At 41.8% G+C, this 17,282-nt stretch overlaps 1 protein-coding gene across 1 annotated transcript in view; it reads left to right on the forward strand.

The window, feature by feature from the left end:
• tmem259 (transmembrane protein 259) overlaps positions 1-17,282 on the forward strand; it is a 73,817-nt gene that overhangs the window by 42,810 nt on the left and 13,725 nt on the right. Inside the window, exons 7-9 of the mRNA XM_039767155.1 lie at positions 4,729-4,786; positions 7,311-7,394; positions 10,345-10,477. Of these exons, the coding sequence (XP_039623089.1) occupies positions 4,729-4,786; positions 7,311-7,394; positions 10,345-10,477 (275 nt within the window). The remainder of the gene's footprint in view (positions 1-4,728; positions 4,787-7,310; positions 7,395-10,344; positions 10,478-17,282) is intronic.

Consider the following 17,282-nt stretch of genomic DNA (forward strand, 5'->3'; position numbering starts at 1 on the left):
ACAAATACTCAATACTGTATATGTGCACACAATTCACCCCTATCCAAAAGACACCAGTGAATGATTATAGTGTGTATGTATGTGTATATATATGTATGTATGTATATAATATCTAAATATATATCTATATGTATGTATGTATATGTGTATGTATATATATATGTATGTGTATATATATATATATATATATATATATATATATATATATATATTATATTATTTAAACCCCTCCCTTGCCCCTGAACAATAAATGAATAAACATAAACACAGATAAATGGCAGTTGAAAGGTATGTAGTAAATGAGTCCAAAGCTAATTAAGTCCGACGGTAACTGAATATTGGATGATGTGATATTTTGCTTCTTCCCGAAATAGAAAACGTTCTCACCGTGTAAGTCTTTGGCAATGGCTAGGAAGAATCCAAACTCCAGGGTTTCTCTGCACTGGTTGTCGTGATGATGATCCGGATACTGAAAAACCAAGCAGTAGAATTGCACAATGAACGAAAGTAAAGAGTTGGAAAAGCAAAGCGTAAAACGACTCCTTTCTTCTTTCAATCTCCTTTCTCTCCCCTCCTCACCTCTCCCTACTTTTCCGCTCCTCTCATTTAAAACTGAATGTCTTGGATGTCATTGGATGATTAAGCAAGAAATTCCCATCTCGGGGATGCAGTTTCCCTTTATCGTCCTTTCCCCGTTTGACTTACTGGGACATTTATTTATACACACATACATTATAGTAAACGGGACAACGAAAACAAAACGCAACTCGGCACAGACATAAAAAAAATTATTGCTATTATGTCGCCCCGCTAAAACATAAAAGTTCTAAATTGATTTGCATGTCATTAAGAGAAATAAGGATTTGATCCCCTACAACCCAGCCAGAATTCTGGCTCTCACAGATTGGCTGTGTTCCCACGCGGCACACACAGATTACAATCAATCGATCAATCTATCCCAGATACTCCTAATCTCAACTCATGATGTGTATAAATCACACCTATCTGTCCATAGAATACATTTCTTCCATTCCAACCACTCCACCAACACGGGCTGTCAAAGGACGTCAGGGACAAGACCTGCACAAGGCTGAAATGGGCTACGAGACCATCTGCAAGAAGCTTGGTGAGAAGGTGACAACTGTTGGTGTGATTATTCGTAAATGGAAGAAATATAAAATGACCATCAATTGTCCTCATTCTGGAGCTCCATGCAAGATCTTGCCTCACAGTTTGAGGATGATCATGAGGAAGGTGAGGGATCAGCCCAAAACTACAATCCAAGCTTTTCCTAGATGGTCTACCATCAAAGCATTGTTTGTTTTGGGGCCTTTTCTAAAATGAGATTTATTTTTGTGCGTCTGCTGTTTCTTTGTATTGCGGTTTTGTTTGTGTGAACTTTTACCAAGTTAAAATTTTTATAGCTGACATTTTTGGCAATCAAGACTTTCCAACACATTCCATTGGCAGGGTTCACCACCCTCGTCAGTCTCACTTACAGATACAAGTAGCTTTCAGAAGGATACGGCATGCACAGCACGCGCCCGTTGAGCTTCACACAATGAAAAGTGACAAGCAGATTTTTTTTTTTTTTTGTTTTTTTGTTCTTTATTTCGCCTTATACAATTTCTCGTATTTGGAATTTGTTAGTTTTCATATACCCCTTGGGGTCAGAGTGCAGGGTCAGCCATTGTACAGCGCAGGGCCCCTGGAGCAATTGAAGGTTAAGGGCCTTCCTCAAGGGCCCAGCAGAGTAGGATCTCTTTTGGCAGTGACATGGATTGGAGCCGGCAACCTTCGGGATACCAGCACAGATCCTTAGCCTCAGAGCCAGCACTCCACCCTGAAGATTTCATTTATATTATAGGACTAGGGGGCTTTGCCACTTCATGTCTGTGCCGCTCGTGTTTTAAATGGAGGGGCTGAACGCACGCTAAGGAGATGTGGTTGGTTCAGCTGCTGGCTTGCTGTTGCTGCCGAGCTGCGTGATCTGTTTGTCGCGCTGCATTTTCAACCATTTAAATGCCTGTACACCAGCTGTCCTTTTGTCTCATGGGGCGTTAAGAAAATCACGGATCGTCTCCTTCCAAGGTGTTTTTGTTTTTTTATTATTATAATGGAGAGATGTAATTCAAATGCAACTTGAAGATCCAGTTTCTGTCTGAAGAGTCTGCTGCATGGAGTTCACAAATCCATCCTTTATTTTACTGGCCAAAGACATATTTAAAGTTAATTGGTGACATTAAATTGGACAAATGTGGGTGTGCAAGAGAGTGTGCCCTGCTTTAACCCTTAAAATGCCACATACTTGGGGGTTAATGCACCACCAGACGCCAAATCCTTCTATATAAAAGCGGTCGGGATAGTCCTTCTGTCCCATGAGTGCTACACATGCGTGGAGTTTCACACACGCCCCGTCCATTTTGCAATGCACGATGGGATTTGTAGTTTTGTTTTTCCAGGTAACAGATGATTTTCTACTCCAGACTGTGCGATATCTTCTTCTTCTTTCTTACTATATAAAAACGGTCGGGATTGTCCTTCCGTCCCGTGAGTGGAAAGCGTAGCGGTATTCCGCTTATCACAGACTTACTACTTGCAGCTTGCGGTATGAAGCGACATGATGTGAGCAGAGTTCCCTTGCTTTTGTGCGCGATGCGCTGGAAAAATAGACAAAATGATGTCTCTGGAAATAATTAATGTTGATGGAGTACAAATGCCTCACCGCATAGTAAATACCAGGGGGGTTCAAAAGGGCGACCTCAATATAGAAAAAAAAGTTTAAATTGCATCACAAAAATAACAGAAACTATTAAAGTAATAGCGCTCAAATGCAATATAACCAAATTAATGAGTTTGTATAAAATATCAAATTGATCTACATATTGAATTGCCTTAAGAAGTGGTCAACTTAAAAGTCGGGTCAGCCTAGTACTTACAAAGACGGAGTGGTGGCTCTGAGGCTACGGGTCTGCACTGGCAATCGGAAGGTTGTCGGTTCGAATCCCGTAAATGCCAATAGGGACTCTGCTCTGTTGGGCCCTTAAGCAAGGCCCTTAACCTGCAATTGCTGAGTGCTTTGAGTAGTGAGAAAAGTGCTATTTAAATGCAAAAGAATTATTATTATTAAAGTTGATCATCACAAGTGAAGAGCACCAAGCAAAATGCCATCTTGGTACACTTGGTGGGTTACAAAAACCTAACAAAGCCATCATCAGAAAAGAAACAAACAAGAGGGTCTTCAAGTGCTTCTTAAACACATTGAGGGAGTCAGCACCTTAAGTGGAGGTTGGCCACTCGTTACACACAAAAAGAGTTTGGATTAATACTGAATGGCATGCAGTGGTGGCATCACCAGATACCATTCATCAGCAAACCTGAGTGAGTGAGAGAGTGCGTGGGACCTCAGGTGTCTCCATGTATATATATGTGTAGGTTGGTAGGTAGGTAGGATTTACACTTGAGGTGTAGTGATCTGAAGAGAGGGGTGACGTTGCTGGCCTCAGTTGATTGAGCACCAGATGTGCCACTGTAGTTTGAATCATTTGCATCAGCTTGGTAGCACACACCTGTAGTCCTGCCAGCAGAGAGATGAAGTAGTCCAGATGTTATGAGACCAAAGCCTGGACCAGGAGTTGTCCTTCAGGTCTGATCTTACCGGTATAGTAAAGAGTGAATCTGAAAGACTAGCAACTTGCTCAGTGCAGGACAGCTGATCATCACTTCACGGTTATGTACTAACATGGCCAGTGTCTTGTAGAGTCAAGGCTGGGGATGCTAACAGAAAATGGGGCCGGTTAAAGCCCATTGAGGCAATTCTTGTGTGATTTTGTGCTATAAAAGAAATAAATTGTTGTTGGTGAAATTAAGCCAAGCAGAACAGAGGTGAGGTTCTGGATAGATGGATGAGTTGTGATAACGTGAAAATCCATCCTTGCCAGGTTCAGGTTCATCCATGATGGAATATCAGTGAGATGCAAAAGCCACCATAGCAGTGATATGAGAACCCCTAGTATTGGATAGTGAGGAGGTGTGTAGAGAGAAGAGTAGGGGATCCAACGCTGATCCGTGGGGCACCCCCATTCTTGTCTGGTGCACCCTTGACATCTCTCCTCACCAGGACACATGATAAGATCTAAACATCTGAGGGCAGTCCCAGGGATGTCAAGGTCAGAGAGGGTGGCAGGGAAGATCAGAGAATTGACTGTGGCGAAGGCGTGGAGGAGATCTTGAAGGAAATGCTTTCGCTATATAAGTCACGAGTGAGGCCTTACTGTGTGCAGGTGTGGTCTCTGTAATGCTAAAAAAGACACAACAGCATTGGGAAAGTCCAGAGGAGACGAGATTAAGAGGTGACATGACAGAAGTTTTTTAAAACTACTGTATGAAGTGAATTAGTACAGTGGATGGATCGCAGCTAAAATAAATTCCTCAACATGACCTCAGGAACCTGAGGGCAAACTGTGCATCAACATTTCCGAGGTTTTCCTCACACACCGAGATTCACACACTCGCTGAATAAACGACCAAGTAGTGTGGTGGACAGGCAGATTTTAGACTCCTTAAAACTCAATTTGGTGTTATTTAGTAGGATTAGTGAGCTTGCTGGGCTGAGTGGCCCGTCCTGATGTGCTGCTTGTTCTCAAACTTTGACTCATAAAAGCTGACTTAGAAAATGGATGACTCTGAGTACGTCTTTAATGTGTAATTTCCTTCCTTTTCTTTCAGACACTCTCCGTATCCATGTTGCTTCGCTATTCACATCATCAGATCTTTGTCTTCATAGGTAAGTAAGACTCGGATGGTACAATGGATGGACAACATGCTGCTCTGTGCCTTTTCTTCTTTTCTGCCTTTGTGTTTATTGAATTTTACTAGCAAAATACCTGCGCTTCGCAGCGGTGAAGTACTGCATTCAAATTTTTATTAAGAAGAAAATTAAACCTTTTTAAACTGTGGCACAATATGCCAATAATTATTTGTTAAGGATCTCTTTGTGTACCACATTGTCAGTTCGGCCCTCCGGTTGTAATATGACCAAGCTGTGCACTGAGCCTACTCTTGAGCATGTAACGTACAGTTGGCCATGTGAACAGTAATCTTGTCTCAAATCTCACAGCTTGGATTGCTGCTGTCCTAATCGGTTTGAGTTTCATGGTTTGTTTCAATTACAACAGTATTTGCAGGATTTGTTGTGTTGAAGTGACATTTGGCATCTGTCAAGCGTTGTAAGCACACAACCGGTTTCATCGATAAAATCACATCCAGCTTTTGAGAGTTGAAACATTCAGAAACATCAGTGTCCACTACTGAAATCGTCACCTGTGAATCTAAGATGTTTAAGAGGCATTGGCGGTTGTCGAAAGGTGTAAAATATTTGGCCATTTCGGTACACTTGAAAGCGACAACCGAACAGTTCAGTGGCAGCCATCAACTCACATGCAGATCCATAGGTGAAGGGCTTAAGCATTTCACTCTTCTAGTGCTCCTGTGTAGTCTAATTATCTCCTGTACCGTCATCAGTCCACACCTTGAACCTGTGCCAGTCATTCAATACATAAGACACAATGGATATCAAGAGTGAGTCTGATATGGCCGTGCAATATGTAACAAAGAGAATGGAAAAGATAGGTGCCATCTCCGGGCATGGAAACCACTCGGTAAGGGACAGTTCTTTGATCGATAGAATTTCTTGAAGATGGGCCCATAAGTAACAAAGACTGTTGAAAAGTTCAATATGGCGGCCAACAGTGGCATTATACTACCAAAATAAGTACGTACATTGGTTTCAGTTAGTGGAGGGAAGCCACCTACCAAATTTCGTGAAGATGGGGCCGTAAATAAGAAAGTTCAACATGGCGGACGATGTTGACCATTATGACCGTTACGCGGACAATTTCAAAATGAAACCTGCTTAATTGTTGTAAGTAAGCTGTAAGGAATGAGCCTGCCAAATTTCAGCCTTCTACCTACACGGGCAGTTGGAGAATTAGTAACGTTTGGAAAATTCAATATGGCGGCCGACAGTGGCGTCATACCATCAAAATAAGTACGTACATCAGTTTTGGTTAGCGGAGGGAAGCCACCTACCAAATTTCGTGAAGATGGGGCCATAAATAAGAAAGTTCAACATATGGACGCTGTCGCATCGTTATCGACCGTTACATGTAGAATTTCGAAATGAAACCTGCTTAACTTTTGTAAGTAAGCTGTAAGGAATGAGCCTGCCAAATTTCAGCCTTCTACCTACATGGGAAGTTGGAGAATTAGTGACATTGGAAACTTCAATATGGCAGCCGACAGTGGCATCATACCACTGAAAGAAGTACATACATCGGTTTCGGTTAGCGCAGGGAAGCCACCTACCAAATTTCGTGAAGATGGGGTGAGCCTTCTCCCTTCACGGGAAGTTTGAAAATTGGTGACGTTGGAAAGTTCAATATGGTGGCTGACAGTGGTGTCATACCATCGAAATAAGTACGTACATCGGTTTCGGTTAGTGCAGGGAAGCCGCCTAGCAAATTTCGTGAAGATGGGGCTATAAATAAGAAAGTTCAACATGACGGACATTGTCGACCGTTATGACCGTTACGTGTAGAATTTCAAAATGAAACCTGCCTACCTTTTGTAAGTAAGCTGTAAGGAATGAACTGCCAAATTTCAGCCTTCTACCTACACGGGAAGTTGGAGAATTAGTGATAAGTGAGTCAGTCAGTCAGTCAGTGAGGGCTTTGCCTTTTATTAGTATAGATTAAAAAAAACAGTTTATTAGTCATTAAGTTTTAGATTTTAAATTTGACATATTTAAATAACTTATTTTACATTTATGCGTCGTTAGGTTTTACATGTTTTCATAATGCAACACTACAGTGTATGCACCACCTAATCCAGCAGGAACTCCCGTCTGAAAACTCCTGATGTATAAAATTGTTTTTTATTAAAACTGAAATGTTAGAGTTGCCTTCAGCCACACTTGTTTTAAATTACAAAGGAGAATAAGTCCGTGTGACTAATGTGCTTGTTTTGTACCTCCTCCTACTCTTGGGCACAACTCCATCCCGTTACACTGACAAGCCAAGCAGGCACCCCATCAGAGGATGCCCACGTAACAAAGCAGTGCGACAGGAATTGAGAAGTGTAGGAGCTGGATATTTTCTGAAGGCCACTTGAGGATTTGTCCCATTTTCATCTAAGGGGCTGCCATATTTCTCTCTTTGTCAGTGTGTAATACGTGTGGGCACAGAACAGTGTAGGCCATTAACTGCCAACCTTGATAAAACAAGCTGAAATAATCTGTGTTATCTCTTTAGTGGACTTGCTGCAGATGCTGGAGATGAACATGACAATTGCATTCCCTGCTGCTCCTTTACTCACTGTCATTTTGGCTCTTGTCGGTAAGTAGTCCGGATGTCACCGTGTGTTGCTGGCAAGGTGGGCTGTTTGTCTGCCCCAACTACCACACTTTGTCCACCTTTAGAAAATGCCTACATTGCCACGTCTGAGAACACGTAATTTGATGCGCAATGTGCCTTTTCTTTTGACTGTTCCAAGAAGTGAGTCGCCTACTTAAATAGAATTAAAGTCCAATTTATGCAAATTAAACTCGCTCAAAGTCAGCCTTTCACAGATAATGCAAAGATTAATATGTGGGTGCCTTGCAGTGGCAAGCTTTCTTCTTTTGTGGAAGGAGAAGTAATGATTTCAGCTGGAAGTGAACATTTGCCTCTAAATGTCAGTGAGATGCTGCATACTTTCAGCCAAACATTTTGCAGTTATCGCATGGTCAATTATGCCGACACAATCCATCCATTTATTTTTTTTGGTTATATATTTTAATCACCTGTCATTTTTGTTTATTGTAAATTTCAGCTTACTTTGCTCTTTTAATTATCATTCAAACAATGTGGACGTGAGCAGGCCATTCAGTCCAACAAAGCTTGCCAGTCCTATCCACTTAAATTAACATCGTAGAGTTTTGAAAGTCCCTGAAGTCCTACTGTCTACCACACGACTTGGTCGCTTATTCCAGGTGTCTGTGGTTCTCTGTGTGAAAACAAACCTCCTAATATTTGTGCAGAATTTACCTTTAGCAAGTTTCCAGCTGTGTCCCCATGCTCCTCTTTTTCTTCTTTCGGTTGCTTCCATTAGGGGTTGCCACAGCGGATCATCTTTTTCCATATCCTCCTGTCCTCATCATCTTGTTCTGTCACACTCGTCACCTTCATGTCCTCTCTGACCATATCCACTAACCTCCTCTTAGGCCTTCCTCTTCTCCTCTAACCTGGCAGCTCTATCCTTAGCACCCTTCTCCCACTATACGCAGCATCTCTCCTCTGCACATGTCCAAACCAGTGCAATCTCGCATCCCTGACTTTGTCTTCCAACCGTCCAACTTGAGCTGACCCTCTAATGGACAGACTGGGGAGATCGTTCCTCCCTCACTCTATGCGACTCTTCAGTTCCACCCGGGGGTTTTGGGGGGGTTAAATGTTAACCTTATACAAAGTTATCGACTGTTATACCTGCCTGGCACTCTCTTTTAACTTGCACTGCATTTTTATCACTATTTAATGAATTTAGTTTTTATCAGTATGCTGCTGCTAGAGTTTGTGAATTTCCCCTTGGGGATTAATAAAGTGTCTGTCTATCATATAGTGCCTTTCATATCTATCTGTCTGTCTATCTATCTATCGTCCTCATTTCTAATCGTTGTCACACCCAACACAAATCTTAGCATATAACATAGCTGGTCTCACTACCATCCTGTAGACCTTCTCTTTCACTCTTGCTGATACCCGTCTGTCACAAATCACCCCTGACACTCTCCTCCACCCTGCCTTCACTCTCTTCTTCACTTCTCTCCCACACTCCCCGTTACTCTGTACTGTTGATCCCAAGTATTTAAACTCGTCCGCCTTCGCCAGCTCTACTCCTTGCATCCTCACCATTTCACTGACCTCCCTCTCATTTACACACATGTATTCTGTTGTGGTGGTCCTACTGACTTTCATTCCCCTACTATCTCTACAGATCACAATGTCATTAGCAAACATCCCATTCCACGGGGACTCCTGTCTAATCTCGTCTGTCATCCTGTCCATCACCATTGCAAATAAGAAAGGGCTTAGAGCCGATCCCTGACGTAATCCCACCTCCATCACTCCTACCGCAGACCTCACCGCTGTCACACTTCCCTCGTACATACCCTGTACAACTCTTACGTACTTCTCAGCCACTCCCGACTTCCTCATACAATACCACAGCTCCTCTCGAGGCACCCTGTTATATGCTTTCTCCAGGTCCACAAAGACACAATGCAACTCCGATGAACTCATTTTAAAGTCACCGTCTCGATTCACTGGACTAATGCCCTTCATAATTTTTAACACTTCAGTCAGGACTTCTCTTCATCTCTGTAGAGACTCGGCTCATTTAATCTTTCTTCATAACTCATCCCCTGTAGCCCTGAATCAGCTGAGCTGCTCTTCTCTGGACCTTCTCTAATGCTGTTATGTCACCAGTGTGTTATAAAGCCTGAGCAGAACCTCCTTTGACTTGTACTCCACACATCAAGGCGCTATACCTGACACTCTGTTAGCCTCCTTAATGGCTTCTGACAGTTGATAGCGTAGAGTCCACTACGACTCCTAAATAAGGTGGACTCTCGGCTTTCAGACCTTCCATTAACAGCCAGGGGTGTATTCAGAAATGTGTTGTGGTTGGTAAGTATATACATTTTAATTATGTCTGTGACTAATCAGTTGGGTTGTTGTATCCCTAAGACCCTCACGCTAAACCCTCCACAAAAACCAACCCCACGTGATACTCCTATGTTGACGGCTTATTTTGTCGTATAAAATTTTAATAGATAACACAGCAGTTAACTGTTGCATGGGTCCATTCCATTGAAAATGACTACCCTAGATAGATAGATAGATACTTTATTAATCCCAAGGGGCTGAACTTAACTTTTTTTATTATAATGGAGTGAAAATACCAATTTTTAAAGCCTTTTTTTGAGCCAGAATGTATTTTAGTCATTGCAGTTTTGCTGCCAGTAATAACCTTGAATTCACAGCACAGTTTGTACTACTTTTTATTTTAGGACATGTTAGTCCTGAAGGTGCATGCCATGTATGCCCACAGACAAACTGAAAAAACACTTGGCATAATTGCCGTTTTGTGAGCCAGTAAAACTTTTTTTTTCTAAATTTTAACAAACTTGCCCAAATTGCAGTGTTCGTAAAGCAGCGGCTGAAGACAAAGTTGCTAAAGTAAAGCCTGCAGTAGGCCACGTCTCAGGTTATCACTTAGTAACTTGGTTTCTTTGTTTTAATTTGGCAGGAATGGAGGCCATCATGTCGGAGTTTTTCAACGACACCACTACTGCCTTCTACATCATCCTTATTGTGTGGCTGGCTGACCAGTACGATGCCATCTGTTGCCACACAAACACCAGCAAGCGCCACTGGCTCAGGTAACTCTCTGGAATCGGACATTGGCATCAGCATTTCATTTTAGCTCCTTATTGTTGTCAGGTGGTACAGAAGGGAAGATGGAGTGAATCTGTCTAGTGTGACTGTGTTACAGTATGTCCAGTTTGTGATATTTTCAGCACTGGTAAGGTGCAGACCTCTTAGGCTACCTTCACAATACTACATTTTAATTTAAAGATTTTTTTTAACAAATACACTATTTTACCAAACGTATTGGGGCGCCTGCCTTTACACACATGACCTCTACTGACACCCCATTCTTAATACATAAGCTTTAATATGGAGTGTGCCCACCCTTTACAGCTTTAACTCTTCTGTTGTGTAGGAGTGTGTTCCTCTGTGCTTTAAGAGCTTATTCTAAAAATATTATTGATTAGATCCTGCCAGGTTTTGAAAAAGTTCTGTATAGATCCTCTAACTGAGAATTAGATTTTTTCCAATTTCAGATAATAGAGAACATCAGTTACCTGCTGACTTAAAAGAGGAGAGTTAGGATTCTTCCAGTTTAGCAAAATAAGCCTGCGTGCCAATAGTGTAGTGAAGGCAATCACAGTTTGTTGTCCTCCTCCACTTTAAGCCCCTCTGGAAGTACCCCAAACCCAGCTGTTAATGAGTTAGGAGGGATTTGGACACCAAGGCTGTCTGAAAGGCATTTAAACATTTTTGTTCAGAATGATGTTAATTTGGCGCAGGCCCAAAACATGTGACCCAGTGAGGCTGGGACTTGATTGCAGCGTTCACAGGTTGGATCTTGCCCTGGAAACATTTTGGAGAGTTCTAGGCGAGACAGATGTGCTCGATATGTAATTTTGAGTTGAAGAATTGTATGCTTTGCGCATATGACGCTTGAGTGAATTCTCTACATGCCAGCTACAAATGTTATTGCAGGACTGTAGCAAGCAGTAAATTGTTTGCCTTTCACACACGTGTGTGCGCCATTTAAACTGCACAAAACTCAGTGTAGATGCATGCAGGTGAGCAGCACAATAAGTGCCATTAAAAGATATTGAAATGTGGCTTTCTTATGTTAAAGATGACCAGTCAGGGAATGTGACTTAGTAATAAGCAGAATTCAGTCAGGGACAGGCCACGTAATAACTACAGCGGCATGCAAAATTGTGGGCACTCTTGGTTAAAAATATGCATAGAAAAAGATGAACTGATCACCAAAAGGAAACAAGTTAAAGATGACACGTCCTTTAATGTTTTAAGCAAGAGTACATTTTTATTTCTGTCATTCACAGATATAAAATGCCAAAAAAAAAAAAATGAAAAGGGCCTGAAGCAAAGGTTTGGGCCCTCAACATGGTCAGCACTTATTAAGGCCCCCTTTGGCGAGTATCACAGCTTGTAAACACTTTTTGTAGCCAGCTCGGAGTCTTTCAGTTGTTACCTGGGTTTATTTCCACCCATTCGTCCTTCCATAAGGCTTCTAATTCTGCAGGATTCTTGGGCCGTCTTGCATGTGCTGCTGTTTTGAGATTTCGCCATAGATTGTCAATGATGTTTTAGGTCAGGGCACTGAGGGGGCCATGGTGACAACGTCCACTTGCGCCTCTTGAGGTACTCCATTGTAGATTTGGAGGTTTGTTTTCGAGTCATTATCTTGTTGTACGACCCATCCAACTTATTTTACAGATGGTGTGATGTTTCCTTCCAGAATTTGCTGATATTTACTTGAATCCATTCTTCCATCTACTAATGACATGTTCCCTTTACCACTGGCTGCATTACAAGCCCAAAGCCTGATCGCCCCACCACCATGCTTCACAGTTGGGAGACATGTTCTCTTCCTGGAATTCTGCTGCCTTTTTTCACCAAACACATTATAGCCACAAAGTTCTATTTTGACTTCATTAGTCCAGAGGGCTTGATTCCACAATGCATCAGGCTTGTTTAGATAGTCATTTTCAAACTTCAAGTGCTGAGTTTTGTGGCGAGGACACAGGGAAGGTTTTCTTCTGTAGACCCTACCATGAAGGTGCACCACCACTTCAGAGTCTGCTAAAGCTTCCTGAAGGTCTTCTGCAGTCAAACGGGGGTATTGTTTCCCTTTCTAGCAGTCCACCGAGTAGTTCTTTCCGAAAATGTTCTTCTAGACCTCGAGTTGACCTCAACCATTTCTGTTAACTGCCATTTCTTAATAACACTATAAACTGAGGATCCAGCAACCTGAAAACGCTTTGCTATCTTCTCGTAGCCTTCTCCTGCTTTGTAACCATCAATTCCGAGTGCTAAGCAGCTCCTTAGAGGAGCCCATGGCTGCTGATTTTTGGGCCACGTTTTTTGAGAATTTCTACAGCTTTGACATTTGCATCACGAGGGGTTTCCTAACAATGACTATCAACAAGCCATAGCTCTTAACAAGCCAATGATGGTCTTGGACCACCTTGGGAAAACTTATTTGAGACTTCAAATATCCTGGGGTGCCCAGACGTTTGCATGGTGCTCCTTTGATTTTCTTCACTGTACAATTGTACCAAACAAACACAGTACACTAATCTTGTATAAAATGCTGCAAAGAAATGTGTCATCGTTACCTTTGTCATTTGGTGATCTTCTGCTCACTTAACTATTCACAGTAACAGACATTTTAAGCACGGGGGCCTAAACTTTTGCATGCCACATAATGAACCAATCAGTGTGCAGTAAGACTGCATTCTCCAAGCTGTACATTTTTACCCATCCACACTGAAACTCTGAGCTGCTGTTTGCAGAAACGTTTTGATATTTTTTCTTTTAAACTCTTGCTGCCGTATGGTAATCTGGAGTTATTTGTCCTGTACATCTTGTAAGTTAATATTATTGACAAACGATTAGCCTGCACGTAATTTCAAATTTTGCTATCTGTAATCACTGGCCTCCAGCGGACGGAGTGTGGCTGCTTTTTCTTCTACGAAGGAATTCTGTGAGGACAGGCACACTTCAACAGCATTTATTTCTATAGCACAATTTCATACAAACAGTAGCTCAAAGTGCTTTACATAATAAAGAATAGAAAAATAAAAGACACAATAAGAAAACATTAATTAACATAGAATAAGAGTAAGGTCCGATGGCCAGGGGGGACAGAAAAAACAAAAAAAAACTCCAGACGGCGGGAGAAAAAAATAAAATCTGTAGGGATTCCAGACCATGAGACCACCCAGTCCACTCTGGACTTGTATGTCCTAAAATATTTGAAGCAGGGAGGCATAAGAGAAGAATATTACCATTCCTCTGAGTGACATTACTGTGATGTCACTGTAATTGTTTTACAGCTGTAGATACATCTTTGTGCTTGTGTGACACTGTGCAATTATCTGAGACATTTTAGATGTGTCTGTCATGAATACAATTAAAATAAGGCGTCTGTCATATGATTGTGATATGTCGACAAAGCAGTGTATTTAAATGGATTGTTAGCTTTGTTTTACAGGCAGTGGTTTATCTTATGTCATGACAAAACAATTTGAAAATTGAAATTTGTATTCATTTCGCAATTAGCAGAATTCTGACATCACCAATTTTTATTAAACATTTTTTTCATTAGCAATATAAAAGTTTGGTCACCAACATCATTAGGATAAGAAAATAATAAATATTATTCAAATGAGGTGTGGAAAAAAGGAATACACCCTGCAGCAGAATAAAGCAGTTCCAAACTGATTAACATAAATGGATCCTAACAATATCTGTCCGTTAACATCGTCATTGAGCTGTGACCAGGTGACAGTGATGGATAGGAGAACATCGTCTTCAGAAGGGATGCTGCTGACTGGGGTGTCTGCAGTCAGTTGGAACTCCGAGCCGATCCCTGATGTAATCCCACCTCTGTCATTCCCACCGCAGACCTCACCATTGTCACACTTCCCTCATACGTATCCTGTACAACTCTTACTTCTCTGTCACTCCCGATTTCCTCATACAATACCACAGCTCCTCTAGAGGCACCCTGTCATTTGCTTTCTCCAGGTCCACAAAGACGCAGTGCAACTCCTTCTGGCCTCCTACTTCTCCATCAACATTCTCAGAGCAAACATCTCATCTGTGGTGCTCTTTCCTGACAAGAAACCATCCTGCTGTTCACTAATCATCACCTCACTTCTTAACCGAGCTTCCACTACTCTTTCTCATAACTTCATGCTGTGGCTCATTAATTTTATCCCCTTGTAGTTACTACACCTCTGCATATCCCCTGTATTGTTAATAATCGGGCACCAGTACACTTCTTCTCCACTCCTCAGTCATCCTCACTTTCCAAGATTCCATTAAAAACTCCACTGCCGTCTCTCCTAAACACCTCCATCCTTCCACAGGTATGTCATCTGGACCAGCGGCCTCCCCATTCTTCATTCTCTTCACAGCTGTCCTTATTTCCTCCTTGCTAGTTGTAACAAGCAAATTAACTCAAACTAAGCCAAAAAATAAGACTAATGACTGCAAAGTGAATTGTAGAGCATATGAGAACATGAGAGCAACCATTAAGAAGGATATCAGGGAGGCTGAAAGACAGTTGGAGAGGAATAGAGCAGATAAGGCGAAAGAAGACCCCAAGAGATTCTGTCAGTATTTTAGTAGTAAAAGAACAGACAAGGAGGAGGTCAAGTGTATTAAAAATAGTAAAAGGGAATTAAAAGATACAGACAGTGAAATAGCGGATGCCCTAAACTTACAGTTTTCTGAGGTGTTTACAAGTGAGCCAGTGGATAACCTCAGAGTGGTAACAGGGACTACTAAGGAGGTACTGAGGGATTTGGAAATTGTAGAGGGAGAAGTGCTGCTCAGATTAAATAAGATGAAATCAAACAAATCACCAGGCCCAGATATTTACCCTCGAGTTCTTAAGGAGGCTAGCGAGTTCAGATATGAACCCTTGACACATATTTTTAGGAAGTCACTGCGCACTGGAGAGATTCTGAAGGACTGGAAAAAGGCAAATATCATCCCATTATATAAAAAGGGTCACAGGGCAGATCCAAGTAACTGTAGGCCAGTAAGCTTAACGTGCATCACAGGAAAATTAATGGAAGGAATTATTAAGGATAAGATTGAGCAACACCTGGCAAGGACAGGACAGGACAGTCAGCGTGGGCTCAGAAGAGGGAGGTCGTGTTTGACTAACAGGCTGGAATTCTAGGAAGAGGCAACAAAAGGATACGAGCAGAGTGGAGCTTATGATATTAATCTGGACTTTCAGAAAGCATTTGATAAGGTGCCACATGAGAGGGTGGGCATCAAACTAAAAGAAGTGGCAGTTAAGGGTGATGTTATTAGATGGGTGCAGAATTGGCTCAGACACAGGAAGCAGAGGGTGATGGTGTGAGGAACCTCATCAGAACTGGCCGATGTTAAGAGTGGTGACCAGCAGGGGCAGTGCAGGGGCCGCTGCTATTGTTAATATCTAGAAATGATTTAGATAGGAATATAAGGAACAAGCTGATTAAATTTGCAGATGATACCAAGATCAGTGGATTAGCAGATAATTTGGAATCCGTTATATCATCACAGAAGGACTTGGATAGCAGACTGGCTTGGGCAGATTTGTGGCAGATGAATTTAATGTCAGTAAATGTAAAGAATTACACATAGGAAGTAAACATGTTAGGTTTGAATACACAATGGTAGGTAGGAAAATCGAGAGTACACCTTATGAGAAGGATTTAGGAGTCATAGTGGACTCCTAAGCTATCAACTTCCGGACAGTATTCAGAAGCCATTAAGAAGACTAACAGAATGTCAGGTTATATAGCGCCTTGATGTGTGGAGTACAAGTAACAGGAGGGTCTGCTCAACCTCTATAACACACTGTTGAGGCTTCTTCTGGAGTCCTGTGTGCAGTTTTGATCTCCAGGCTACAAAAGGATATGGCAGTGCTAGAGAAGGTCCAGAGAAGAGCGACTAGGCTGGTTCAGGGCTACAGGGGGTGACTTATGAGGAAAGATTTAAAAGAGCTGAGCCTTTACAGTTTAAGCAAAAGAAGATTAAGAGGTGACCTGATTGAAGTGTTTAAGATTATGAAGGACATTAGTACAGTGGATCGAGACTGTTATTTAAAATGAGTTCTTCAAGAACACGGGGGCACAGTTGGAAACTCGTGAAGGGTAAATTTCGCACAAACATTAGGAAGTTTTTCTTTACACAATGAACAATAGGCACTTGGAATATTTGACAAAGTAGTGTGGTAGACAGTAAGACGTTAGGGACTTTCACAACTCGACTTAATGTTTTCTTGGAAAAAATAAGTGTATAGGATTGGCGAGCTTTGTTGGGCTGAATGGCCTGTTTTCGTCTAGTGTTCTAATAAGCCGGTATTCTAATAAATATATTGCTGTGGAAGTAAATAAATGGGCTCTAATTCAAAATGTGTGTAAAGCAAAAACCTGCCGCTGCTGTGAAACTCCATGACCCCTGGTCTGCAGTATAAGTCTAATAATGTGACTAAAAGTCATTTGTATTCATTAATCTGAAGCAGGCTGAATGATCAATCATAGTGTATGTTGTTTTGAAAGCTGCATTACCAAGATGTGGACTTAAGTAGCTGACGTTGTGAATTGCTTTCAGCCGTAACTTCAACTTGAAATGGCGACTCCATGTTTGCAGATGTCCACGTCAGGCAGCTTTGCATATTTCTAACACAAAGCCTTGCAGATAATATCGTATCCTGCTGGCTTCTTGCCACTGCCATTGTGTGACTATAATATGAACAAGCTGGTGTGGAATTCCATGCTGCCTGTAAGATCCCGGCCCTTCTCTAGTGCTGAGCTACTCCTGAGTACTGTCAAAAATTAGCTGTCACAGAGTGAT

This window comes from Polypterus senegalus, chromosome 10 (assembly GCF_016835505.1).
Source record: "Polypterus senegalus isolate Bchr_013 chromosome 10, ASM1683550v1, whole genome shotgun sequence".
Classification (NCBI taxonomy): domain Eukaryota; kingdom Metazoa; phylum Chordata; class Cladistia; order Polypteriformes; family Polypteridae; genus Polypterus; species Polypterus senegalus.